Consider the following 26,452-nt stretch of genomic DNA (forward strand, 5'->3'; position numbering starts at 1 on the left):
CAGTGTTTAGATAATGAACAACGATTTATTCTATGATTTTCTATATTGAAAATAAATTGTTTATTACAGTAATATGCAGATACATGATTTCAAAGAATATTTAAACCAAAGTTTGAAACAAAAACATAATGAAACATACAACTTAAAGTAGTTAAATATCGAAATGGTTTTAAAGATGATCACCTGTATCATAAAAGTTTACTTTCAAATGTGTTGAATTCTAGTTTTAGCTCCTGTTACAATGCTAATCAAAGCTAAACAGAAAATAGTTTAATAGAGTCTTTTTAATACAAATCAATGAAACAATATAAAAACATGAACAATAATTACAATGTCAAAAAAGTAAAATGAATAAAATGGTAAATTGATCATAATTAATAGCTTGCAGTCATTAGAACTATTATATAATCATGCATTAAAAACTATGAAACATGTGAATGCAGGAACGCTATGTATGATGGCACATGGATTGAATATATTTAATAATATGACTAACAAGGCTATGTTAGAAGCAATGAATACTAATTAAAGATTAAGGTACAAAATTTTGGGAAAATGAGACAATATTACTTCTCAATTATGTTTTTTTTAACTACATGTTACACAAATGGCAAAGGAATTGGTTGTGGACAGAAGCCTAATAATCAACACTTTATTTCAATGTCGAGAGGATTTGTGTCATGTGATTTTAAATAATTTATAGAGAAGGTATATTTCATATACAATAAGCCATATATGGCCCATGATGAAAAACACAATATTTACAAATATTTACAATGGTACAAACACATATAAATAAAAACATGAAAAAAAACATGAACAAATATAACAATGAATGAATAAAATGAAAAATCAACAAAACTTAAAGCATTGCCTGCAATCATAACTACTTCATTCATATACAACTAACTTAACTATAATCCATACAAACACAGCAACATAAACTAGGTCATTGATGGCATATATATCAATAGTCATTAAAAAATAAATAATAATAGGCTATCATTGTAAATGATGTATGCTCCCCAACAGCTATGGTACAAATTCAAAAAAGAAAGCGCAAATTAAAAAATATTACATTTTGATTTCATTATTTTTTAATCACAAGTAATGGCAAAGGAGTTGATTTTGACAGAAGCACGATCATCAACACTTGAGTTCAATGCTGATAAAGTGAATTTGAAATCATTATTAATATTCACTCAAAAGCAAACACATGTTTGCAGTGGGCAAGACGTTGATTTATTTTGGAACATGTTGGAGCAGAGTGGCTTATATAAAGACATACAAACAACAAACATACACTCAACATAAATACTTAAACACTGTAAAAGTTCGAACATACTGCTCTTTTCTTTTCTCTCTTCTATCCATTAAGTCTGAATTCTGCCGGCCCATCCGGCACATGCCCTGATCAAACCTGTACACTACTAGGCGTCAATAGTTACAAATAGTTAAAAATTAATTCTGTGTCGAAATTGCGCCTCTTAATAATTACAATGGTGATACAGGTTTCATCATATATCCTTCATAGGAATGACAGCCGCCCACGAAAAACACCCAGTTGAGTGGATGAAACGTGTTAACGTAGCGATGCACGTAGGGCTTAACTAAAACAGATAACCCCTAATTCATTCCTCAGAATATAGGAAGTACGGAATCCATCCAGACATGTATGCATGCATGTGAGAAACAAATTTCAATCATGTCTATAAATATTTTTCAAATTTGAATAAAATCAATGGTCACTGTGAGAAGTCAGACCTGAACCCGAGTTGCCAATATAATCAACCACCCTTACTCAAATACCACATGACCTTTACACTCAAATGACCAGCGCAATTTCGCATATAACACGTTAAATCATTTGTTCTGCCCTATACTTCACGACGGTCATAACTATTGATTCCATTCATTTTACTCACAAGTAGAAAATTCTATTGATTTATTATGAAAATAAATTGTGATCTATATTTCAATTTGGTTGTAAACCTCTTTACTATCAGGGATTTTAAGCTAACATTAATCCAACATCAAAACAAAATCTATATTTAACGCCATGGGTAATTTAATGACACGTACATCTTTTAAGGATTTAAAGGGCTACTGAAAGAATATTCTGATTTGTTTAGACAGCTTCTAGTCAATGGCCAAGTTTGTCACTTTCTTTTGTACATATAAATCCCAGAAAAAACATGAAATGGCAGTTTCGGGATTTTGCTTTCTATGTAATTCATGAAGTCTATATCATTATGAATACCTAGCCTATGTAATGTAATACTGAAATCGTCATATTGGTTCCTTCGCTCTATCAAATGGCTCAGAACGTTTTTGCAGAATTTAAATAAATTTGTCACTTTCTTACCAGAATACTTGGCTTTCTCCCCCATTTCAAAATCTTTGACCAGATGCTCATCAAGATGAAGTTTCCAGTCTGTTATACCAAATACGGTATTATTTCGTAGGTATTCAATGTCATTAAGAGGTGCCATTTTGATATCTTGGGAGATAATCCTCAATATGCAATGCATACAGGAATGCTCTGTTTCCTTGAACAGGTGCAGGTTTCTGCCCTCATATAGAAATGTAAAGTTTGGGTTCTTAACGTATTCTTTAAGCAGGGGATGCAACTCTTTCATGTTAGTGCTTATAAGAATAAAATAATTTATGAATGCATTGCATTTAGAGTAAATACCATCTGTTTTAAATATCTGAAATACACCCAAATAGATATCAAGGTCCTTACCGGTAACTGCCTTGCTTCCTTTATAGTTTGTAATGATCTCCGAACAAAATTTAACAGTATGAATTAAGTCTGACTGACACCTTTCTAACATAGGGTTTGACAGATCCAGGGGCATCGATGTAGCTTGCATGTTTGGGTCAGAAATCTTCAGTACTAAACGTCCACCAATCTTGAACAGGCGTATATTCTCCACACTAAAACTATTTATCAAAATTCCTTTGACATGAACTTTCCCTAACAACTGAAGCAAAGAAGCTATCAAATAAACAACATAATAGAATGGAAGCTTTAAGTTCATGAACCGTTTGATAGAAAACACATCTGGCACTCTTCGGGGCAGCCAATCCTTCCCCCAATCCTTCGGCAGTTCTTGGTAACAAGAATCAAGTGTTTGTGAAGGCCCAAAAATGTTTTCAATAGCTGCTGGTGTAGGTATTGATGGCCTACTAGTTTTGTTTGTAGTTGCCTTAGCTTCTGGTGAGGTACAAGGCTCATCATCGTTGGCACAGCTAGTTTGGAGATGGGAAATGTCTGCATCTTCAACTGCATACCATAAAGTAAACATAGATACATAGATTAATATCATACCTGACATTGTTATCATCGACATAAATAAGAATTCGGACACATTTAAGAATCGAGGTTTAAATATATAGTTATTGTAAACCTAGGGTGCATTATTACACAACAACAAGCCCAAATGTTCAGAACTTTGTTTAAGTTAACAATGTAACCCTTTAAACGTGAATATTTGATAATGTGCTCTAATATTTAAAACAAGAGGGCCCTGAAAGCCCTGAATCGCTCACCTGATCCAATAAAGATCATCAACAATAACATTCTGATCAAGTTCCATGAACATATGGTCATAAATGTGGCCTCTAGAGTGTTAAAATACTTTTCCTTTTATTTGACCTGGTGACCTAGCTTTGACCGCACATGACCCAGATTCAAACTTGGTCTTGAGCTAATCAATATAAACACTCTGACTAAGTTTCATAGACATACAGACATAAATGTGACCTCTTTAGAGTGCTAACAAGTTTTTCCTATGATTTGACCTAATGACCTAGATTTTGACCGCACATGACCCAGATTTGAACTTGACTTAGAGATTATCAATTTAAACATTCTGACCAACTTTCATGAAGAAATCTTTATAAATGTGACCTCTAGAGTGTTAACAAGCTTTTCCTTTAATTTGACCTGGTGACCTAGTTTTTGACCGCACATGACCCAGATTCGAACCTGGCCTAGAGCTATTCAATAAAAACAAATCTGTCTAAGTTTCATGAACATACAGTCATAAATGTTACCTCCAGAGTGCTAACAAGCGTTTCCTATGATTTGACCGAATGACCTTGTTTTTGACCACAATTGACCCAGATTTGAACTTGACTTAGGGACTATATATATAAACATTATGACCAACATTCATAAAGAAACATTCATAAATGTGACCTCTAGAGTGTTAACAAGCTTTTCCTTAAATTTGATCTGGTGACCTAGTTTTTGACCGCATATGATCCAGAATCTAACTTGGCCTAAAGCTAATCAATATAAACATTCTGACTAAGTTTCATGAACAAACAGTCATAAATATCACCTCTTAAGAGTGCTAACAAGCTTTTCCTATTATTTGACCCAATGACCTAGTTTTGGACCACAATTGACCTAGATTTAAACTTGACTTAGAGATCACAAATATAAACATTCTGACAAACTGTCATTAAGATACAGTTATAAATGTGACCTCTAGAGTGTTAACAAGCTTTTTCTTAAATTTGATCTGGTGACCAAGTTTTTGCCTGCACATGACCCAGCTTCGAACTTGGGTTAGAGGTAATCAATATAAACATTCTGACATAGAATCCCGATGATACAGTCATAAATGTGACCTCTAAAGTGCTTACAAGTTTTTCCTATGATTTGACCTTATGACCTAGTTTTTGACCGCACATGACCCAGTTTTAAACTTGACTTAGAGATAATTAATGTTAACATTCTAACCAACTTTCATGAAGAAACCTTTATAATTGTGACCTCTAGAGTGTTAACAAGCTTTTCCTTTAATTTGACCTGGTGACCTAGTTTTTGACCGCACATGACCCAGATACGAACCTGGCCTAGAACTATTCAATATTATTATTCTGTCTCAGTTTCATGAACATACAGTCATAAATGTAACCTCTAGAGTGCTAACAAGCCTTTCCTATGATTTGACCTAATGACCTAGTTTTTGACCACAATTGACCTAGATTTAAACTTGTCTAAGGGATTACTAATATAAACATTCTGACCAAATGTCATTAAGATACAGTTATAAATGTGACGTTTAAAAGGTTTGTTGACTCTACAATTATATTGAAAAGGCGAGGGGATATAGTAATGGAAGGCGCGATTCCGTGCGTGCGTGTGTGTGTGTGCGTGCGTGCGTGCGTGCGCGTGTGTGTGTGTGTGTGTGTGTGTGTGTGCGTCTGTCCGTCCCACATTCATTTCTTTGCATCTCCTCTTACACGTGTGTGTGTGCGTGCGTGTGTGCGTCCGTCCGTCCGTCCCACATTCATTTCTTTGCATCTCCTCTTACATTTCTCATGCGATTTCTACCAAACTTTCACAGATTGTTGATCATAAAGTGAAGCAGCGCATATTGTCGGGCTTTCCTGATTTGACCACTTTTGAAAGAGTTATTGCCCTTTGCTTATTTTACATTTAAATTGGTTTCTTCGCAACTCCTCTTACGTTTTTTATGCGATTTCTACCAAACTTTCACAGATTGATGATCATAAAGTGAAGCAGCGCATATTGCCTGGCTTTTGCGATTTGACCATTTTTGAAAGAGTTATTGCCCTTTGCTTATTTTACATTTAAAATTGGTTTCTTTGCAACTCCTCTTACGTTTTTCATGTGATTTATACCAAACTTTCACAGATTGATCATCATAAAGTGAAGCAGCGCATATTGTCGGGCTTTTGCAAGTTGACCTTTTTTGAAAGCGTTATTGCCCTTTCTTAATTTTACGCATTTCTTATGTTCCTGAGAAACTACCCTTACCATTGATTGGCTTTCGTTACAAAAAATGCCCCCATGAGGCGGGGGATATAGCTGTCTGTGACCGCTCTTGTTTATTCTGCGAGTTCATTTTCGTACTCTTTGCAAATAGTGCTTTAAGGCCTAGTTTAAACCTTAGATATAAACATTTTATTACTTACAAGACGCCAATGCCGCATTAAAGCAGGATTTTTTAATTGACGATGCAATTTTGCAAACCTAGGATTTGAGTTAGTGACCTAGTATTTTTAACCAAAAAGACCTATATTTATACTAATCAGAGATATCCTTCATACAAAAAACCTGATCAACAGACACTATTCCATTTGTGTGAGGAAAAATGAACATTTTATAAATACATCAGCTTTTCAATAAGATCTGTCCCAGAGACCTAGTTTTTGACCCTAAATGACACACTCTATCATCTAAGATTTCATGAACACAAATCTATTTAAAGTTAATTAAAATTTAAATTTTTGAAAGATATGGTTAGATATGAAATTCATGATTGGGATGTGTGTTTATAAAGTAGCAAATGAATTTAGTTGTTGACTGATATTGATAACCTTTGGTAAGCATATAAAAAAATTATGACATTGGGAAAATATTTCCTAAGATTTGACCTAGGTACCTAGTTTTTGATCTGATGTGACCCATGTTCAAAAATGTTTAAGACAACATGTAGACATATATTCTGACCAAGTTTCATAAAGATTTGACAAAAGTTAATGAATTTTTATGTCCGTAAAATTCTTTCTCATGAGTTTGACCTTGTAACCTAGATTTTGACCGAGGATGACCCATATTAAAGAACTTTTAAGATAGTATGCAGACAAATATTTTGACCAAGTTTCATAAAGATTTGACGAAAATTGTTGAATTTATGACGTGAAAAGATGTTTCTATGATTAGACCTAGTGATCTAGAATTTGACCCGGGATGACGATATAAAAAATAAGCAAGATATTATGCAGACAAATATTCTGACCACGATTCATAAAGATTTGACAAAAATTGTTGAATTTATGACATGGAAAGATTTTCCTTAGATTTAACCTAGTGACCTAGAATTTGACCCGGGATGACCGATATAAAAAATAAGCAAGATAATATGCAGACAAATATTCTGACCAAGTTTCATCAAGATATGAAAAAATAAAGTTGAATTTATGACGTGAAAATATTTTTCCTAAGATTTAACCTAGTGACCTAAATTTTGACCTGGGTTGACTCATATTGAAAAATATGCAAGATATAATGTAGACCAGCATTCTGGCCATGTTTCATCGAGATTTGATAAAAATTGTTGAATTTATTACCGTGAAATATTTCTTCTAAAGATTTGACCTAGTGACCTTGTTTTTGACCCGAGATGACCCATATTCATATGTATTCAAGATAACATACCGACAAATAGTCTGGATAAGTTTGATAACCATTGGATAAAAACTCTAGATTTTATTACATAAAATGAAAACTTAACGCAGAATAAAATATCCGCAAAAGTAAAAAGCTTTATGTTAACTATAATTCAAAAATATGACAGAATTTGATTTGTTTTGCTAAAAAATGTATGTACTACTACTTCTATAGGGTTGGATTTACAAAATTATGTTCAATTGTATCCGTCAGTTGCTGTTTGTTAATGAAAGTAAGTAGAAAAACTCAATTTAAACAAATAAAAACATGATGTTGCCAACATACAATCTGTGAACAAGTCCCTTTAAATCATAAAAATCACAATTTCAGAAATAAAACAGTCAGTGACGAAAGCCCCCGAAGTGCCATCCAATTTAATGGATTATCCATTTCCCCTATGTCTACATAAAAAAAGAGCTAACAAAAAACTATAAGCATATACTAAACCCCGTGATGGTTGACCTCAAATTTGGGGAGTGATGAAGTTAATGGTAGTGGGTCTTGACTGTGACATATCATCTTTTTGTGAATGACAAAGTTACAGCCTTGACATAACCAACAATTCTCTATCTGCAGCATTCCATAATGATTAATGATTAATTACACCATATTTTCATCAAATTTGAAAAATGGCCATTACTGTCAAAAATTAGTTGTTTGTAACTAAAGTCAAACTTAACATGTACTTCATGGTGTTAAACATGTGACAAAAATCATTTAAACCCTTTTTTGTGTTATTGTCCAGGCACCATAGTATTAACAAATTCTTAGTTGAAAAAGGCTATTTACAACTCCCTCAAAAAATAGTGTTTTGTAACTGAAGTTGATGTTTTTTAAGGTTGGTTTCCAGTTAGCAGTTCATCTTTCTCATTAAATTATTATAGAGCCAGTGTAACTTTGACCTTTAGTTCTTGAAAAACCGGGCCCAGAAAACTCGAGTTAATAATGCAATTTGGCTGTTAATCTAACTGAGTCAAGATAGTATGCCAATTAACTTTGTTACCAAATCTGTAAAGATTGGATAGGAAATGCAGTTTTGAGATCGGACAAAGTGCATCAGGTCACTTTTTATAATTCAAGGGTTATAGCTTTTAAGTTAATTGTGGGATCAGGCTGGCTATCCATTAAATTTTTACCAAGTTTGGTAAAGATTGAATAACGGAACAAGAGGCCCATAAGGGCCTATGCTCTACTAGCATGGCTCTTGTGGTCATTTTCAATCCAGAGCATGAATGTATGGGTAAAAGGCAACAGACATATATTAGTAGTTCATGTTTTGTGTTTGGGTTACCTAAAAATGTTGCACTTTCAACATCTGTGGACAGAGAGTGTTGTAAGCAGATTAGTTGCATGAACTATTTTGATATGTGCCAAGTAAAGTTCAACAACAAAAAAAAAAATGCTTTCAAAACTGTACTCATGGTCAAAATTACATTTCTGTAGCTTTAAAAATAAAAAAGTTGGTCAAAAGGTCAAATTTCAAGGTCATCCAAGGACAACATTGATGCTCATTTGCAAAACTGTACGCATGGTCTAAATATCATTGCTGTAGCTTTAAAAATAAAAAAGGTCAAGGGGTGGGGCCAGCTTTGGCCCCAGGAACATAATTTCAACTGTTTTGCTAGCTGTCATCATATTATGCTCCACAACAAATATCAAAGGTATGACATTTGTGGTTTGAAACAAGAAGATTTTGAAAATATTTCTTAAATCAGTCTCTAGAAAACTTGTGACCCCTGCGGCAGTGCCAGTTTTGACCCCAGGGGCATAATCTGAACATCCATGGTAGCAGACCACTAAATTATGCCTTATTCAAAATAGGAAGTGTCTGCATAGCTGGTTCAGACAAAAAAAAAATCAAACATTCCCAATTTAAGTCAACCAAACCTGTGAACACCAAGGGATGGCCAGTAATGACCCCAGGGGCATAATTTGAACAAACATTCACAAGCAATTGTATTCACAAGCAATTGTTCTTAGATGGATGCGTGAACACACAAAAAGATTTTCAAACATTTTCCAATTGAGGTATACCAAACCTGTGAGCCCTGGGGCGTGGCCAGTAATGACCCCGGGAGCATAATTTGAACAAACATTCATAACCAATTTTGTTTAGATGAATGCGAGAACTACAGACATTTTGGCCAATAGAGCTTAAAAAAAATGGCCTTTGCATGGCCATTCAACAAGAACAAGGCAAAGTACTTCACAAAATCACCTGCAGAACCAAAAAAGCACGTTGTCTCCTTTTCATCCTAGACTTGACTTCACATGTTTTTCGAAAGAAACCAAGCTCTGATGGATATCTATATACTGTACAAGTTTTATCGAGATACAATACAAGAGGCCCAAAAGGGCCTATGCTCTACTGGCATGGCTCTTGTGGTCATTTTCAATCCAGAGCATGTACGTTTGAGTAATAGGCAACAAATATATAGTTCACTTTAAGTGTTTTGGTTAGCTGAAAACTCTGCATGTTCAACATCTGAGGACAGGAAGTGTTGTAAGCAGATTAGTTGCATGAACTATTTTAATATGTGCCAAAATTTCATTACTGTAGCTTTAAAAATTAATAAGTAAGTCAAAAGGGGTGGGGCCAGCTTTTGCCCAAGGGGCATTATTTCAAATGTTTAAATAAGTCTCTAGGAAAATTGTGACACCCAAGGCAGTGCCAGTTTTGACCCAAGGGGCATAATTTGAACAATCACTTGCGGGACAATATCCGGGGGGGGGGGGTAGTATTAGGGGCATAATTTGAACAAACCTTCACAAGCAATTGCGAATTTACATGTACACTTGGCTAAAAATAGACTTCGCTCATGTAGTCTTGGCTAACAATAGACATAGCTTAAAATAGCATTTTTTATACTTTCAAGACCCATTATCCAGGCATGCATGTGCAAATCTGGCTGGTTTTCAAAAGGAACCGAGTTCTAATGGTTATCTAACTACTGTACAAGTTTCATTGAGATACAATCAAAACTGAAGACTGTATCATGTTCACAAGCAATTGTTTACAGACGAACTGATTTTTTAATACTTTCAAGGCCCATAATCTAAGCATGCATGGTCGGATCTGGCTGGTTTTCGAAAGGAACCGAGCTCTAATGGATATCGAGATACAATCAAAACTGAAGACTGTATCGTGTTCACAAGCTAGTGATTACACAATAGCATTTTTTTATACTATCAAGGGCCATAATCTAGGCATGCATGGGCGGATCTGGCTGGTTTTCGAAAGGAACCGAGCTCTAATGGATATCTAGATACTGTACAAGTTTCATCGAGATACAATCAAAATGAAGACTGAAGACTGTATCGTGTTCACAAGCAATTGTTTACAGACGCACAGACGCACATACTACGTACACATTACCATCGCATAAGCTCTTCTGGCCTTTGGCCAGTAGAGCTAAAAAACTGAAGACTGCAATTGTTTACAGACGCACGGACACACATACTATGTTCACAATACCATCGCATAAGCTCGCTCTTCTGGCCTTTGGCCAGTAGAGCTAAAAATCAGTCAGAGAACAGAATGAAATGTTACGACGCTGGACAACATGGTCCCTATAATTATGTGCGAAATATTATCTACTATAATTACCATCCTGTGTGTGCAATGGCTCACCAGAAGGAGAATGTGCCTTGGGTTTAGAGCCACTGTCTGCACCTAAACATTCTACACGAGGCTCTGTGAAATTTGGTTCATCACTCGCTGTAGCTTCATTCAAAAACACATCTACTGTACGTTGAGAACTACTGGCACCCTAAAAACAAGAGCATTGTAACAATTAGTCAAAATATATCTATTTTTAATATGTATGCTTTCTTGTGGTATGTAGAGATACATAGAATAAAAAATAATGTCCAAAAGTTCACAAAATATCTTCACTGATCCTGGTATTTCTGATTGTTCACTAAACTAGAGCCATTACAAGAGTCATTAGGGCCCAAAATTATAGCACATTTGATAAGGGGTGCAAATTTTAAGCCATTGTACGGTTATTAGGTATAAAACTAAGACTCTATCTGTTAAGCATCGAAAACATGACTTGATAAAAGGTATTCATGTTACTTAAATTCATGTTGAGATGACAGTACTTGAATGATATACAAGAGTGTATCATTACTGTGAGCAAGTCAAGTTTTAACAACTTGAATGGTTTTTAAGTTACTAACAAAACCATAAAATGTCATATACAAAGAGCCATAAATGTGACAATATTTAAGAGAATATTATTACTGTTTACAAGTAAAGAAAGTTTGAATTTGTATCTTGAACAGATTTTCAAGTTTTTAACAAAACCATAAAATTGTATTAATTTCTAAGTATACAAAGGGCCATAAATTTACCAATATTTAAGCATAAGTTACAAATCTTGTCACAAAAAAGAATATGATATCTTGAACCACTTATAAGTTATAAACAAAAGAAACATAAAAAATGTGGATGAACAGACAGATGGACAGGATGATTACTATAGAACCGACACACATTTTTGCAAGGCCCTAATTAAATCTTCATGAAATATTGAACACACAACACGAGCACTATATAAATCAAACAACATTTTCAGAACATTTTCATCATTAAAGGGTAAACAGGTAATCCTCACAGAATAATTAAAGTAAATCCAAGATTTACCAAATGTTTAAGCACTTGGAAACTTATATGAAGGTTTTGAATATTACCCAAAGTCAAATGATCAGGGAAGGTTGTCCTTATATACCAACAGAGAATGTTTTTTAACTTCAAAAGTCCTCAAAAACTTTCTCTAAAAGTCTACAGGAATCTTGTTTATTCTAAAACTTCTATACATGGAATAAATATGAAATTCTAGTGTTTTCTTTTATAATTTTCGATGCAGTGATTTTTGGGGAATTTCTTCCATCATCTGTAAGTTCCAAACTGGGAAAACTTTAAAGAGGGAATGCAAAATCATGCCACATCAAAGATATCTTTTTATGCTATAATATCAAATATACATGTTTTTACTCCTTTTATGTACTGTGTAAGAGCTGGCTTTGTGTATAAGGATCACATTTTTTTCAAGAAATACATTATTTTTGTTTGCCTTGACAGAAATGGTGTTATTACACATTGGGAAGTTTGGCGAAATCGGAAAAAAATCATCTGAGGAAAACAGATTTAAAAGGCAGTAAATTGTAAGGAGAAAAATCACTGCAATGGACCCTTACTTAAACACATTTAATGTTTATAAATACCTGGGAATGAACATTTTTTCTGAGCAATTCATCCTGCTCCATTAAGTTTTTGGACTCTGAAAGAGAAAAATAAGAAACTTAAATCTTAGGTACAGAGTTTCTGAAGAAGAAGAAAACACACAAACACAACAAATAACTTGCCCGCGTAAATATATTACACATATTATTCTTAATTAATTTAACATTCATGGACTTCTGGTTATTTTAGTAGTTTTTTTTGGTCAGTATTCTGTTACAATACAGAAAGAAAATGTCATAATTATGTGTTATGTGCTCGATGAAGAGTATCATATTGTTCTTTAAAGTGACACTTATTCAAAATCAATACATACACATGCATAACAAACATTAATTTGTAGTGATAAAAATTTAACTACATGTACTTACTAATTGATGCATTTATGGAAAATATTAATTGCTGATAACAAGTTTGTTACCGTGTATTAAATAGCTGTTAATGCAAATATATTAAATGAATGGTGAATGCTAAAAGATTTACTGCGATCTACTACCATTTCTAAGGTAGAAATACTGTATTTTTCTGCACTTTTTCTGCACCTTTCTTTTAAATTAAACTCAGTATCCTTCATAACCCATTGTTTTTTACATTAATTCATCCTTTTTGGTATATTAAAACATTTCTATCAATTGTGGTAAATGTTATTTGGGAGTAAGAGTGCATGTTTAATGTGAACTTTATACTAACATTAGAAAAACATACATACATGTATATAGGAATTATTACGTCCGACATAATATGGTAACATTTGTAAAATTATTCTCCTCTATAAGTATCAATGTAAATAGGAAACTAGCGATGTAATACATATGTTTAAGGCTATAGATTTAAGAAAAGGATTAATAATCATAATTATGGAGAATTATTTATATTGAAGGTATATCCTCTCCCTAGCTTAATTTGATATGTAATATGTTTTGCATTATTAACTTATAATTGTTAAATTTGCAAATTGTAAAACTTGATATTTGGAGGATCTTGCATGTTTTACTGCTTATACACATGGAAATACTACCTAATGTATTTGAAATAAACTAAAACTATATATAACCAAGTTCAGATCTTAAAGTGTTTTAAATTATGGCCAACATTAACTAGCATTACATGTTATTCAGATGTTTTGAAATGCTTCATTTAGGTGAAATGCTTTCGCCCTTTGTTTGAAGATTTCTTCACCTGTCTCAGATCAACAATTTTTGTCTATTACTGGCTCAAATATCACAATAATTCTTAAGTCAAATCTCAACCACAATTTCAACGCATTTTACCACATAAGAGCATAGTACAAACATGTATAATTACATTTCATAGTATAGTTCACATTTTATAGGGGCAGACATCGAACAAACATGAAACATCAAATTAATGTTCATAATAATGATAAAACGCAAAAATTTTAAAGAAAAGATCTGTTTGCCTTGGCCATGTTTTTATTAAAAAATATTTTGAAATCTGGCAAAGTTTTCCATATTGTTATATAGGGATAACTAGCTCTCATTGTTGGCCAATTCTCTACGCCCTAACATGGCTTGAAGGCATTTGGAAAAGGGCCACCGTAAGCAAATTTCTGTGAAATTATTCTAAAATATGGCGACCGGTTTCAAAGGAGAATATTTTCAAAGTTTTCCGTATGGTCATATCATGAAAACTAGCCCCACACCTACCAGACAAGTTATTTATGAACCAGCATGGCTTGAAGGAATTTGAAAAAGGGCCATCTTAGGAACATTTCTCTTAAATCATTTTAGAACCAACAGTGACCTTGAAGTTTGGCCTATCCACCCTCTATTCAATAGTGAACATCTACTAAATAAAATAAGATCAAAATCTCAAAATCAATAGGGGTCATTACTTAAAGTCATGACCAACAGTTTATGGCATAACAGGTATGAAGTTCCTGGGTGCAAATGTTCTGTAGTGATTGGGCTGAAACCATTTTTTAGCTTAAGGTGACATCTGACATATCATTTTTCACCTGAAGATCACCGCAACCTTGACCTTTGACCTACTGATCTTAAAACTAATATGCATCATCTACAAGTCATAATCAACATAATTACAAGTATGAAGTTCCTGGACCACTTGCATACCAATTATGAAATTTCTGCACCCAAAGGATTTAAAGTTATTGAGCTGAAACCGTTTTATTCACCTCAAGGTCACCGCAACCTTGAACTTTGAACTTCTGATCTAAAAATCAATAGGGGTCATCTACAGATCATGACCAAACTGCATACTAAGTATGAAGTTCCTGAATCCACGTGTTCTATAGTTATCAAGTGGAATTGAAGTGTGATGTACACACAAGGTTACCGATTGACTGATTGATGGACAGACAGGACAAATACAATATTTCTCCCCATACATGGGGGCCTTATGGCTAAGGACATTGAATGATGGACAGTCCCATCAGTGCTCAGGTGAGCTAAACAAGTATGACAGAAGTTGACAAAAAATGTTTGTTACGCTATTGAAAATTGAATTACTTTATGCTTGGTTTTACCAAATTCTTATATTTTATTTCCACATCTCTCAGTGAATGACAAAATAACAGCCCGGGTCATCCCCAACGTTACTGTATATGCATGTAATATGCAGCATTCCATAATAAGTCTGTAAGTGTGACGTTGACCTTTGAATTGGGGAAGTGGGTCTTGTGTATCAAACACATGTGCCAAGTAATTTTAAATTTTCTCCCTGCATAACAAAATTACAGACCAGATATCGAAAACCAGTTGCATTGAGGGATGGTGTGATTCTCAGGCTCTCCAGCAATACATCTGAAAAAACTAGGAGAAAACTAGGAATTTTTCAAGCAGAAAACTAAGAACAAACTAGGAATACTGAGACAAAAACTTGGGATGTATTATTAGATAAAGTATTACCTTAATACTGCTTTACAGCAATCATTGAAATTAGACTTTTGGATGAACAAGCCTGAACTCATATACTATAGCTTGTCATCAAATTTTTGAACGAGCCCTGCTATATAAAATTCAGAATTTGAGCAAGCCCGGAAGACATTTTACCAGTGCAAGGCTTGCGGGCTTGTGTTAATTTCGACCACTGTAACAGTCCAATTACCTTACATATAAGTGTTTAGCTGACTGTAAATTTGCTTCTGTTTGGCTTCACTTCAGCATAGTCTAACCTTAAATCACCATGGGTGAAGGCCAAACTATGTACGAGTGACACGAAACCACTACTGCCAGTAGCATAGGCAGGTCAGCTGAATATCTCTACATTCAATTTGTTTTAAGCAAGAAAATCTTCAAAACACAATGAAAACACAATATTTCAGACATAATGCTGCAAATGAAAAACAAGGAATACTACGAGCATTTTAGAAAAACTAGGAAAATCTAGGAGCACTTTAAAAAAAATAGGAAAACTAGGAAAAACTAGAGGGCTGGAGAGCCTGGATTTTGATATGCCAATCTTCGAGAGCAAAAACCCCAGATACTTTTAGTTTACCTGGCTCTTCGCATCGCTCTTCCCAGTCATCAGGTACAGTATCAGACTCGCAATCTTCCTGTTCGTCACTTTTGCAGAATCTCTTTGGTTCTGAGCGTTCTGAATAAGACATTTTTTCAAGTAATGCATTTAATATTGTATGTAAGTGTTAAATCAATTAATAAAATGTAATGATATTCTATGTAAATCTTGCAATGATTTTGTGTCTTTGATAGAATTGTATTTCTTAATTGTAACAAAGAAGTAACTATTTCGATATATCTCTGCACTTTAAATATTAGCCACAACTTCTTTGTTAATATTCATGCTGTTGCATATCTTACTAGAAATACATGAGGGAACTTAGGTAACTTATGACTATTAATAACATTAGCAGGTGTGATGTAAACAAATTGCGGCCGATAAAGTGAGATTAAGTGACATATCTGCTTTTCAAAATCAATCATACTCCAGTGGAACAGGGGCTTTATCTCCCTCAAACATGAGCAGTTTGTACAAAAAGTCAAACTAGATCTCTGTTTTGTGGTGTTGAACATGTGTACCAAACTGTTTTAACACTATTGTTTTTTTTTACAAATTTTAAGTTGAATAGGGGCTAGAATTCCAAAAAAAAATGAAGCCATCTTAACTGTGGCCTTAATTTACTAAACTTGTTGTGCTTGAAACACTGGGCCCAGACCATTTTAGTTGATTTTGAAATTTGGCTGTTTATCAAACTCAGTCAAAAAAGTATGAAAATTAACATTGTCAATAAATCTGGTTAAGATTCAATGATTGGATAGGTAATGCAGTTTTGAGATCAGACAAAGTGAATCTAGTCATTTTATATAATTCAAGGGCTATAACTCTATTGAGTAAATTGAGGGATCTGGGTTAACATTTTAATCAAGTTTGGTTAACTTATGATTGGATAACTAACAAATAAGTTAGAAAGTAGAATGAATTTGTGTAGTCGCTGGACAGTATGATACCTATTTAATTATATCTGCAAAATTATGCAGGTGTAATAAAAATTATAAATAAAATTGAAGCTACCATAAATATCATATTCTGTGGTCAATGGCTCATCAGAAGAAGAGTGTGCTAGGGTATTAGAGCCACCTTTTGCACCTAAACATTGTCCATGAGTGTCTATAACATTTGCTGCTTCACTCGCTGTAACATCATTCAGCATCACGTCAACTGTGGGTTGATAATCACTGGCACCCTAAAAACAAGTAACAATTAGTCAAAATAATTATGCTAACTTTTAATATATATGCTATATGTGATATATAGAGATTAACCAGGGAAATAGTCTTCAAACAGTAACTGGTTGTTGGGTTTGTGCAGTGGTTAGTGCACTCGCTACCCACCAAGGCGACCCGGGTTTGATTCCCAGCCTGGGCGCATGTGAATTTGGTTAGTGGTCACCAAGCCGGACAAGTGGGTTTACTCCGGGTACTCTGGTTCCCCCCACAACACAAGATCACACTCTCTCACAACATCGTGCCAAAGAGAGTGACTTAGTTTAAGCTATTATAGCTTCCTTCACAATCATGGTAAAATACATTATGGTTAAAGTAAACTGAATCAGTAAAACTATCCTTTCGATATTTTTGCATTGAAAGGTTAAGCACTTTTGTTGTCCAAGGCAAAGTCAGCTGGGAAAAAATATTCTGTTATGACCACCAAACACAAAAAAAAGAAAGAAATTTATTTACTAACTATTTTTACAAAAGCATTTTCAAGTAAGTAATGTGATAATTAAATACCTAGAACAAGAGATGTTTGTCAAACATAATGCCCCCCTCAGCGCCATGTTTTCAGGATTATTTGGACAATTGAATGAAATATGCATGGAATGCTGAGTTACAAGGTGCATATTTGCGTAAATACGCAGAAGGCAGAACACGCAATTAATTTAAAAGGGACTCATAATGAAGAAAAACGAGAATTGGAAACTCATTCCGTCTAATTCAGTGAACTCAATTCAGTCAATTTATTCAACTCAGTTAAAAATAGATAATGGTTTCCATAATTGGCTGATCATTTTCCGGAAGAAAACTTGAAATAATCGAAAACCTTGAAGTTTAACTAAATACGCTTTGCCTTTATAAACGAGTAAAAACAATGGCATACGATTATAGACGGTACACTGAATTTACTCTCATTGTGCTTAACCATTGTACAAAGTTTAATTTCATTCCATCCTTTAGTTTTCAAGTTATGCTCCAGACAAGAAAAAGTGACAGCTAAAATATAGTTATGGTTCTTATACACTACACTAATCCTCTTATTGTGCTCGAAAAAAACCCTGAAGTTTATTAAAATTCCATCCATTAGTTTTCAAGTTATGCTCCAGACAAGAAGAAAGTAACAAAGGACAATTACTCTGTAAATAGTTGAAATAGAGCTATGGTTCTTGTACACTGCACTTGCTCTCATTGTACTTAACCATCTTATGAAGTTTAAGTAAATTCCATCCAATTGCAATATACCGACAAACAAGCCGACTGACTGACCACAAGGTGACTCCAATATATTATCTTCAAAAATCCACCCGAGTTGAATATGACATTCTGAATCAAAACTAAGTACTATTTTCTGGTCTTGTTTGTTCTTTCAAAAAATGCATTTTTTTGTATTCCTTCACAAAAAAAGGTGTAAAACACATAAGAAATCATTTGGGCAAAAAGGGACACTTTCTTGCATGGGAAATCAGCTTTCAAAGGCAGTACCGTAAATTGCAAGCAAAAAAATCACTGCAATGAAACCTTACTTAAACACATTTAATGTTTATAAATACCTTCGTAAAAACTTTTTTTCTGAGTAGTTCATTCTGCTCACATAACTTGTTGATCTCTAAAACAGAAAAAAAGCAACTTAGTCTAAGATACAGATATTCTGAGAAAGAAAAACACACACAAACACAACAAACAACTTAGCCATTTAAACATATTAGGCTTGTTTTTTTGTAATAAAGTTAACATTCATGGACTTCTGTTTATTTCAGATAAGCCAGTTTTCACCATGTATACAGAAAAAATGTCATTTGTGCAATGTGCTTGAAGATGAGAATCACTTTGTTCTTAAATGTAGTCGTTATAATGATATTAGAAAAACTAAATACACTGCAATGCGATGAAACCAGTTATTGGGCGGAAGCCTTGACCCCCACCCCCACCAGAGCAAATCCTAGCTGGCACTTGACACAAACTACGTACACACAAACTTCCATTACCATCAACCAATTCTAAATTAAGTTATTGGATGGGAACCATTGCTGTACTTTAAGACACAGTGGCCTTGACCTCCACCCCACCTTCCTCAAAAGCATTCTCAAGCTAGCTCTTCACATAAGCTACATGTCATCACTATCCATCAATTCTTACTTCATTTGGCAGAAACCATTTTCTATTTTTAGTAACAGCGACCATGCCATTGACCCTGTCCCCATCAAAAGCAACCTACACACCAACTTTCATCATTATCCATTAATTCTTACTGAAGTTATTGGGCAGAAACCATTTCTATCTTCAGTAATAGTGACATTGACCTTGACTCCCACCCCCACAAAAGCAATCCCAAGCTAGCTCTTCACATAAGCTACCTACACACCAACTTTCATCACTCTCCATCAATTCTTACTTAATTTATTTGGATGAAACCATTTTAATATTTTTAGCAACAGTGACCCTGACCTGACCTTTACCCACCTCCCTCAAAAGCAATCTAAAGCAGCCTACACACCAACATTCATCACTATCCATCAATTTTACATTCATTTATTGGGGGAAACCATTGTCCTATCTTTAGGCATATGCAATGACAAACACAATGTCAACCTTTTCTTGTGAATCAGAAAAGCAAAAATAAAAAAAAAACCTAAAAAGTAAAAACTGTTCATAGGAAAACTTTACTTCTTTCACTCTCGGCCAGCTCCTGTTTCATCTTAGCAATCTCCTCATCCTTCTTGGCAAGCTCCTCATCCTTCTTGGCAAGCTCCTCATCCTTCTTGGCAAGCTCCTCATCCTTTTCGGTAATCTCCTTTTCTCTCTCTTCAAGCTTTTTCCTGTATCAAGTGAAATCTACATTGCAGTTACATTCCATAAGGCTAAAACACTGATATCATAAAAACTGATATTATAATAGGTGAGAAGAGTTTCTATTTTACTAAAAATGGGGACGAAATTTGGCCCTATTTTCAATTCAAAAAAGTATACTATTTCTTACAAAAATTGAACTCAAAATTCACAATCCAGCTTATAACAGTAGTACTATTATGTTTAAATGCAATCCAAATCTCTTAGAGTTCTTCAAATCCTGTATCTTAAAATATCTTTCCTTTGTTTCCTTGTTAGAAATATAGTATTGAAAATTAACAATTTCATGCATTTTGTCGCTACATGTATTTTCACAAATCCAAAGGCCCTGGCCAGATGCACAAAAGGGTGGCAAAATACACTGGCAAGATTCAATATCCTCCTTTGTGGTTTATATCTCATAGATGTTCCCCAAAATTATAAACATGCATGTATAATGTAATATAACATTTTAGACACAATTCTTTTCAATACATTAATAGAACATCCATTTGTCTCAATATGATAGTTATCATAATCAGCATCAAACTCCTTTTATTGTTGAAAATCTTGATCAAAAGTAAAAAAAATCTTTTCAAAAGTATTTTTACCTGTAATGGTTCATTCAACATCCTAAAGAATTGTGTGATGTAAAGCTTTGGGGATTATTGAATTCAGAGATCAGTATGCAATACTAACTGTCATGAGTTATTGCAATAGATACAATGTATTTATAGATACACCAGTCAATTGTAGCCATGATCCCCCCTAGGTCAGGGGGTATACCCGGGGATAGCCGGGGAAATGGGCAGAGTTTTTACCTTTCAGGTGGCCCCGCAGTGCCGGGTGAATGCGGTGGTTTTGTCTTCACGCAAAATATAGCGGGGAATGGGCCTAACCTAAGGTCCCTTGGGTGCGGGGGCATTTGGCGGGGTTTTTACCATCAGTTCATCCCCGCAGAGCAAGGATTTAGCCGGGGTTGGCTGGATCGAAAGTCAAAGTCCCCGCTATTCTCCAGACCTGGGGGGGGGGGGGGGGGGGCCGTTGTAACAATTGACTGGTGCATTATATTCACACAGATTGATATTTCAGACAGTTCAGCTATTTTGAGAGGGAAAAGAAACAACTCTTTAAATAATTCCCTCATTTGCAGGAGACAGAATGCTTGTTCTTTAAACTGTAAAATTTCCCTTTTTTTATGTAAAACGATTTTTTTTTTCAAAATGGCACATTTCACAACACAAATTTTCTCAAAACGTCTAGCTGTTTTTCCTAAAATGGACTGAAAGGCCAGATGATGAAAGATGGTCTTTAACACTAACAGGAATACACAATAATTTCTGTCTTAATGATCGCAGTGGGTGTGTCCTCAGTACCTTAGTAGGTGCCGAATCATCAGATGTAGATGCAAATTTATCCGTTAAATCAGAAGTTTTAGTTTAAACAGTATTTATTTCAAATTTACATATACAAGGTATTTTAACAACAATACAAATAATAAGGATTGGAAAACAAGTTACTAAAAACTTATGTAAATTCCTTTCCTAAATCAGAAGTTTTCACATATATATACTCAAAGTTTAGCAGGTTAAAGTTTCTAATATATTAAACCCTATATTAGCAGCCTACTGTGAACCCATCCTATTGCTTTTTTTGTTATTTCCTGAATAACCGATTTAAATTATCTACATGTAACTAAAGGCTTCCAAATCTAATGTTGTGGTATCAAATTACTCTGCTTCTACAGATTTTATAGGTTGGTGGGACACTGAAGTCACCATATTTCAAGTCAAATATCTGTAGAAATAAGTCAAACTTGTACATAATAATTATGTTTCTTAAGTGTAGGAAAAAAAACAGCTGTTCAAGTATCTATGAAGTAACTGAATAGAATGAAAACATGAAACACGCTTTATTAAACAATATTCTGAGCTAAAATAAAAATTAATGACCTTTGGGTACTTTTATTTTTATTTTTTTGGTCGAGTTATGGTTTCAGTGCACTGCACTTCTCCTCAATGAGATATCTGAATATGTTGTTTGAAGTCAATACCTTAAAAATTCTTTAAGTCATTCTCCAAACAAAAACAAGTATGAAAATTAACAAAGGGCAATAAATAAAACTAGAAGCGCCGCAATGCGACGAAACCAGGTTTTTGTTATGGGCAATCAGAAATTATAGCCAATTAATTTGTTGTATGAGCAAGTTCAATCTGCAGCTTCATATAAGCTATATTCACACTAAGATTCATCACAATCCATCAATTCTAACTAAGTTGTTGGGCAGAAAAACATTTTTCTATTTTTAGGAACAGTGACCTTGACCCCACCTCCCAAGCTAGCTCTTTACATAAACTACCTTCGCTCTAAGTTTCATCAATATCTATCAATGCTAACTAAAGTTATTGGGCAGAAACCATTTTTCTATTTTAGTAACAGTGACCTTGACCCCACCCCCTCAAAAGAAAATCCAAGCTTGCTCTTCACATAAGCTACTAGTACTTACACACAAAATTTCGTCAATATCTATCAATCCTAACTAAAGTTATTGGACAGAAACCATTTTTCTATTTTTAGTAACAGTGACCTTGACCTTAGCTTCACCCCCCTCAAAAGCAATCCCAAGCTAGCTCTGTACATAAGCTACCTACATACCAAGTTTTATCAATATCTATCAATGCTAACTAAAGTTATTGGGCGGTAGTGTTGGGAATCGGTTGCAATTTTACTATCGATGATCGGTTCCACTCTAAGTGTTGTTGTATAAAAAATAGTTCATTTTTTTGCTCATTGTGGCTTTCATCAGCCATTTTGTTAAAGATAACATCTGAACACTTACTAATTATTTTTTTTTTTTATTATTATTTTTTTTTGATAATCGATTATAACCAAATACTATCCATTGTCGCCGATTTCAGGCCCAACCAATCCATTTTCGATTATAATTGATCATCGGAACATCACTATTGGGCTGACACCATTTTTAAATTTTTAGTAACAGTGACCTTGACCTTAGCCTCACCCCCCTCAAAAGCAATCCCAAGCTAGCTCTTTACTTAAGCTACCCACACACCAAGTTTAATCAATATTTATCAATGCTATCAAAAGTTATTTGGCAAAAAACATTTTTCTATTTCAAGTTACAGTGACACTGACCGTAGCCCCTCCCCACTCAAAAGCAATCCCAAGCTAGCTCTTCACATGCTACCTACACACCAAGTTTCATCAATATCTGTCAATCCTAACTAAGGTTATTGGGCGGACACCATTTTTCTATTTTTAGCAAGGCCTAAAAAAAATACATTTGGTTCGGGTTACCCGACCCTATAGTGACCTTGACCTTAGCCCCTGCCCACTCAAAAGCAATCCCAAGCTAGCTCTTCACATAAGCTACCTACACACCAACTTTCGTCAATAGCTATCAATCCTAACTAAAGTTATTGGGCAGAAACCATTTTTCTATTTTTAGTAACAGGCGACCTTAGCCCCACCCCCCTCAAAAGCAATCCCAAGCAAGCTCTTCACATAAGCTACCTACACACTAAGTTTCATCAATATCTGTCAATCCTAACTAAAGTTATTGGGCGGAAACCATTTTTCTATTTTAAGTAACAGTGACCTTGACCATTTTTCTATTTTAAGTCATAGTGACCTTGACCTTAGCCCCTCCCCTCTCAAAAGCAATCCCATGCTAGCTCTTCACATAAGCAACTTACACAACAAGTTTCGTTAATATCTATCAATGCTAACTAAAGTTATTGGGCAGAAACCATTTTCCTATTTTTAGTAACAGTGACCTTGACCTTAGCCCCACCCCCCTCAAAAGGACGACAGACGACGGACAACGGACATTCATCGATCCTTATAGCTCACCCTCAGGCTACGGCTAAGGTGAGTTAAAAAATACTGCACTCATGGTTATGGTTTCAGTGCAATGCACTTTTTCTCAATGAGATATATCTGTATATTAAGATTAAAGTCAATTCCTCAAAGACTTTATAAGTTATACCCCGGAAAAGATTCCCCCCAACCCTCCTACCCTAGTCCAAATATTTGTACGTTGACGGATTTTTTACGATTTGTGATATGGCAAACCCTTCACGTACAAATTGTTTTGTACCAACAGTGGGTGGTTTTTCCGATCAGGGATTCCGGGTTAAAGCATATTGCGTCTATAAAATATTATAAAAAAAAGAAATATTACCCGATAATTTTTTTAATATACTGGTTGAGAAGCAGTTTCCAACAAAGCGCTTTTTCGCATACTTTCTTTAGATCTTCATAAAGAAGGTATTGCAATTCAACTTTATAGGCAATCAAAAGTTGAAATTCCTACCGAGACACGTAAGTAAAATTATTATTATTATGTACTGTTTAATGTTTATTTTTCATTTTGTAAGAAAAACTTGCACATGGGGGATCAGTACGCACAGCGTATTGCGCATGCGTGTGAACCTAATTTCCATATCTTTGAATAGCTACAAGGTTTTTCTAACTTGACTTATAAAACTGATGATCATTGTGTTCATATTTGTGAACACTGCGTGGTGTCATGCTTAATGTTTTGACCCACATTCACTTAAATGTTTACAAACACAAGTTTCTATTAGAAATGAATCAAAATATCATTGATATTCAGTGTCTGCCTGATTTCGAGTATGAATTGACTGTCGTATATTTTAAGATTTAAATTTTTCGTAAATGCTGAAAAATTAAATAATATTTCTCTTCTTAAGGTCTTATATTTAGTATATTAAATAAACGGATAATAAAAACACACAATAGGCACCTCAAATCTGCCGGGCATTTGATTTGTCGGAAACTGCTTCTCATCACAAGCTAATCAGAACAGTGTAAGTACCTTCTTTGCGCCGCTATTAGATACTCTATATGTGACATCACACATGTGAAAAATATATCGACAATAGCAGCTTGAGCTGTAGTTATCTCAAATGTGAACAATTTAAGTAGGTATTTAAACACAACAAAAAAAAAATGTATAAAAACCGTCGGAAACTGCTTCCCAACCAGTATAATATAAGTTCCGTTCACAAAAAATAAATATCCAATGTTTAATTATGAGTTTGATGTGTTGTTTCTTCATCTCATAATGTCAAAACAAAACGATATATACATGAAGGGCACCTGCAAGGCTGTGGTTCACAGTTTTAAAACCACCCGAACACTTCGGCCATGGCCGAGTTGTTACAATTGTATTAACGAGGACAACCTCGAAGCTTGGAGACGATGGCCGAGTTATTACGATTGGGTCGAATTGTTTTGCTTGGCATATTTGTTGTCTGTGTCAGTCAAGTTTCCTTTTATTGGAAAGGTGATTAAAAACATTTAATGCTTGTTTTGTGCAAAATATCTTTGCACTTACATGTTAAAATATGAATATAAACCTGTATTATCTATTTCAAACAAAAAATACTTCTCTAAATACACTTTCAATATTTTTCAAAACCCGTTTTTGCACAAACCCGTTTAGACTTCAGGGATTGGAAGAATCCCTTATAATAAGTCCATTATTTTAGACTACCCCCACCCCTACACACACGCACACACACAAATTCCTACTATTACAAATTCTCTTTTGACTTTCGGCGGGGGATTTTTAGCGGAGGATAATAAATGTATCATTTCATAAAGGTTTTTTACCTGAGACATGATATCTCTGATGTCCCGTGAGACATCTTGTTGCGACCCATGCTGAAACAATATCAAAAAATAACTGAAACAATATCAAAAAATAATAAAGTACAAATAAAGTGTAAGCGCTGTTAGATCTAACAACATAAAAATAGTAAAATGGACACGAAATCACCTGATTCTGCTTGAAGTTGTATAAATACTCGACTGCTTCCAAAATATCGACTAGCTTTCTTAGATACTAATTTGTGACTCATTTCCGGAAATGAGCCACCAAGTGAATGTATAAAATACGGCCCTATAAGGCCTCTACAGAGGCATTGGTATGGAAAACACGACCCTAGGGTCTAGCTTTTTAAATTCTTTACCAATTTAATAAATTTTGGTATCGTTGTAAAGAAGAAAGAACTAGCTTGTAGAAAATGTTTTTGGTTTTTAATTCCTAGAGTAAAAAATATGCTAATATTATTTTAAAGTCATCGTTGAAAATCGCGTAATATCGCACAGAGATATAAACGTATGAAAACACGACCCCTTGTGGCGGTTTTTCCACCCAGATATGTATTTCGGGAAATGTTTTTATACACATGCTATTGACACTTATGTTTTATTTAACGATATTTCGTAAAAAAAACTTTTATGGCATTAATAAATGCCCTATTTTCATTCAAAGCTTGTGTTACGTTTTCCCTTCATCCATACGAGTTCGACCCGGCCTGTCACTTAGTACCTTGACGTTGAGCAATACATAAATGAAATTTTATGCAAACATAAAATTATTTATGGAATTGTTCAAAC

At 34.4% G+C, this 26,452-nt stretch overlaps 1 protein-coding gene across 2 annotated transcripts; it reads right to left on the reverse strand.

The window, feature by feature from the left end:
- On the reverse strand, positions 1 to 25,918 carry LOC128234599 (uncharacterized). Of its 2 annotated transcripts, XM_052948909.1 has the most exons (9): positions 25,830 to 25,917; positions 25,664 to 25,714; positions 19,841 to 19,992; positions 18,727 to 18,782; positions 16,974 to 17,145; positions 15,939 to 16,037; positions 12,446 to 12,501; positions 10,824 to 10,986; positions 1 to 3,289 (listed from the first exon to the last, which is right to left on the reverse strand). In XM_052948909.1, exons 2-9 carry the CDS (start codon positions 25,711 to 25,713, stop codon positions 2,160 to 2,162), a joined length of 1,878 nt encoding a protein of 625 aa, XP_052804869.1. In that variant the 5' UTR covers position 25,714; positions 25,830 to 25,917; the 3' UTR covers positions 1 to 2,159. The 2 variants fall into 2 exon arrangements, with proteins under 2 accessions (XP_052804869.1, XP_052804870.1); XM_052948910.1 differs by having other exon boundaries at positions 10,848 to 10,986; positions 25,664 to 25,918.
- Positions 25,919 to 26,452: the final 534 nt, after the last annotated feature.

This window comes from Mya arenaria, chromosome 5 (genome assembly GCF_026914265.1).
Source record: "Mya arenaria isolate MELC-2E11 chromosome 5, ASM2691426v1".
Taxonomy (NCBI): domain Eukaryota; kingdom Metazoa; phylum Mollusca; class Bivalvia; order Myida; family Myidae; genus Mya; species Mya arenaria.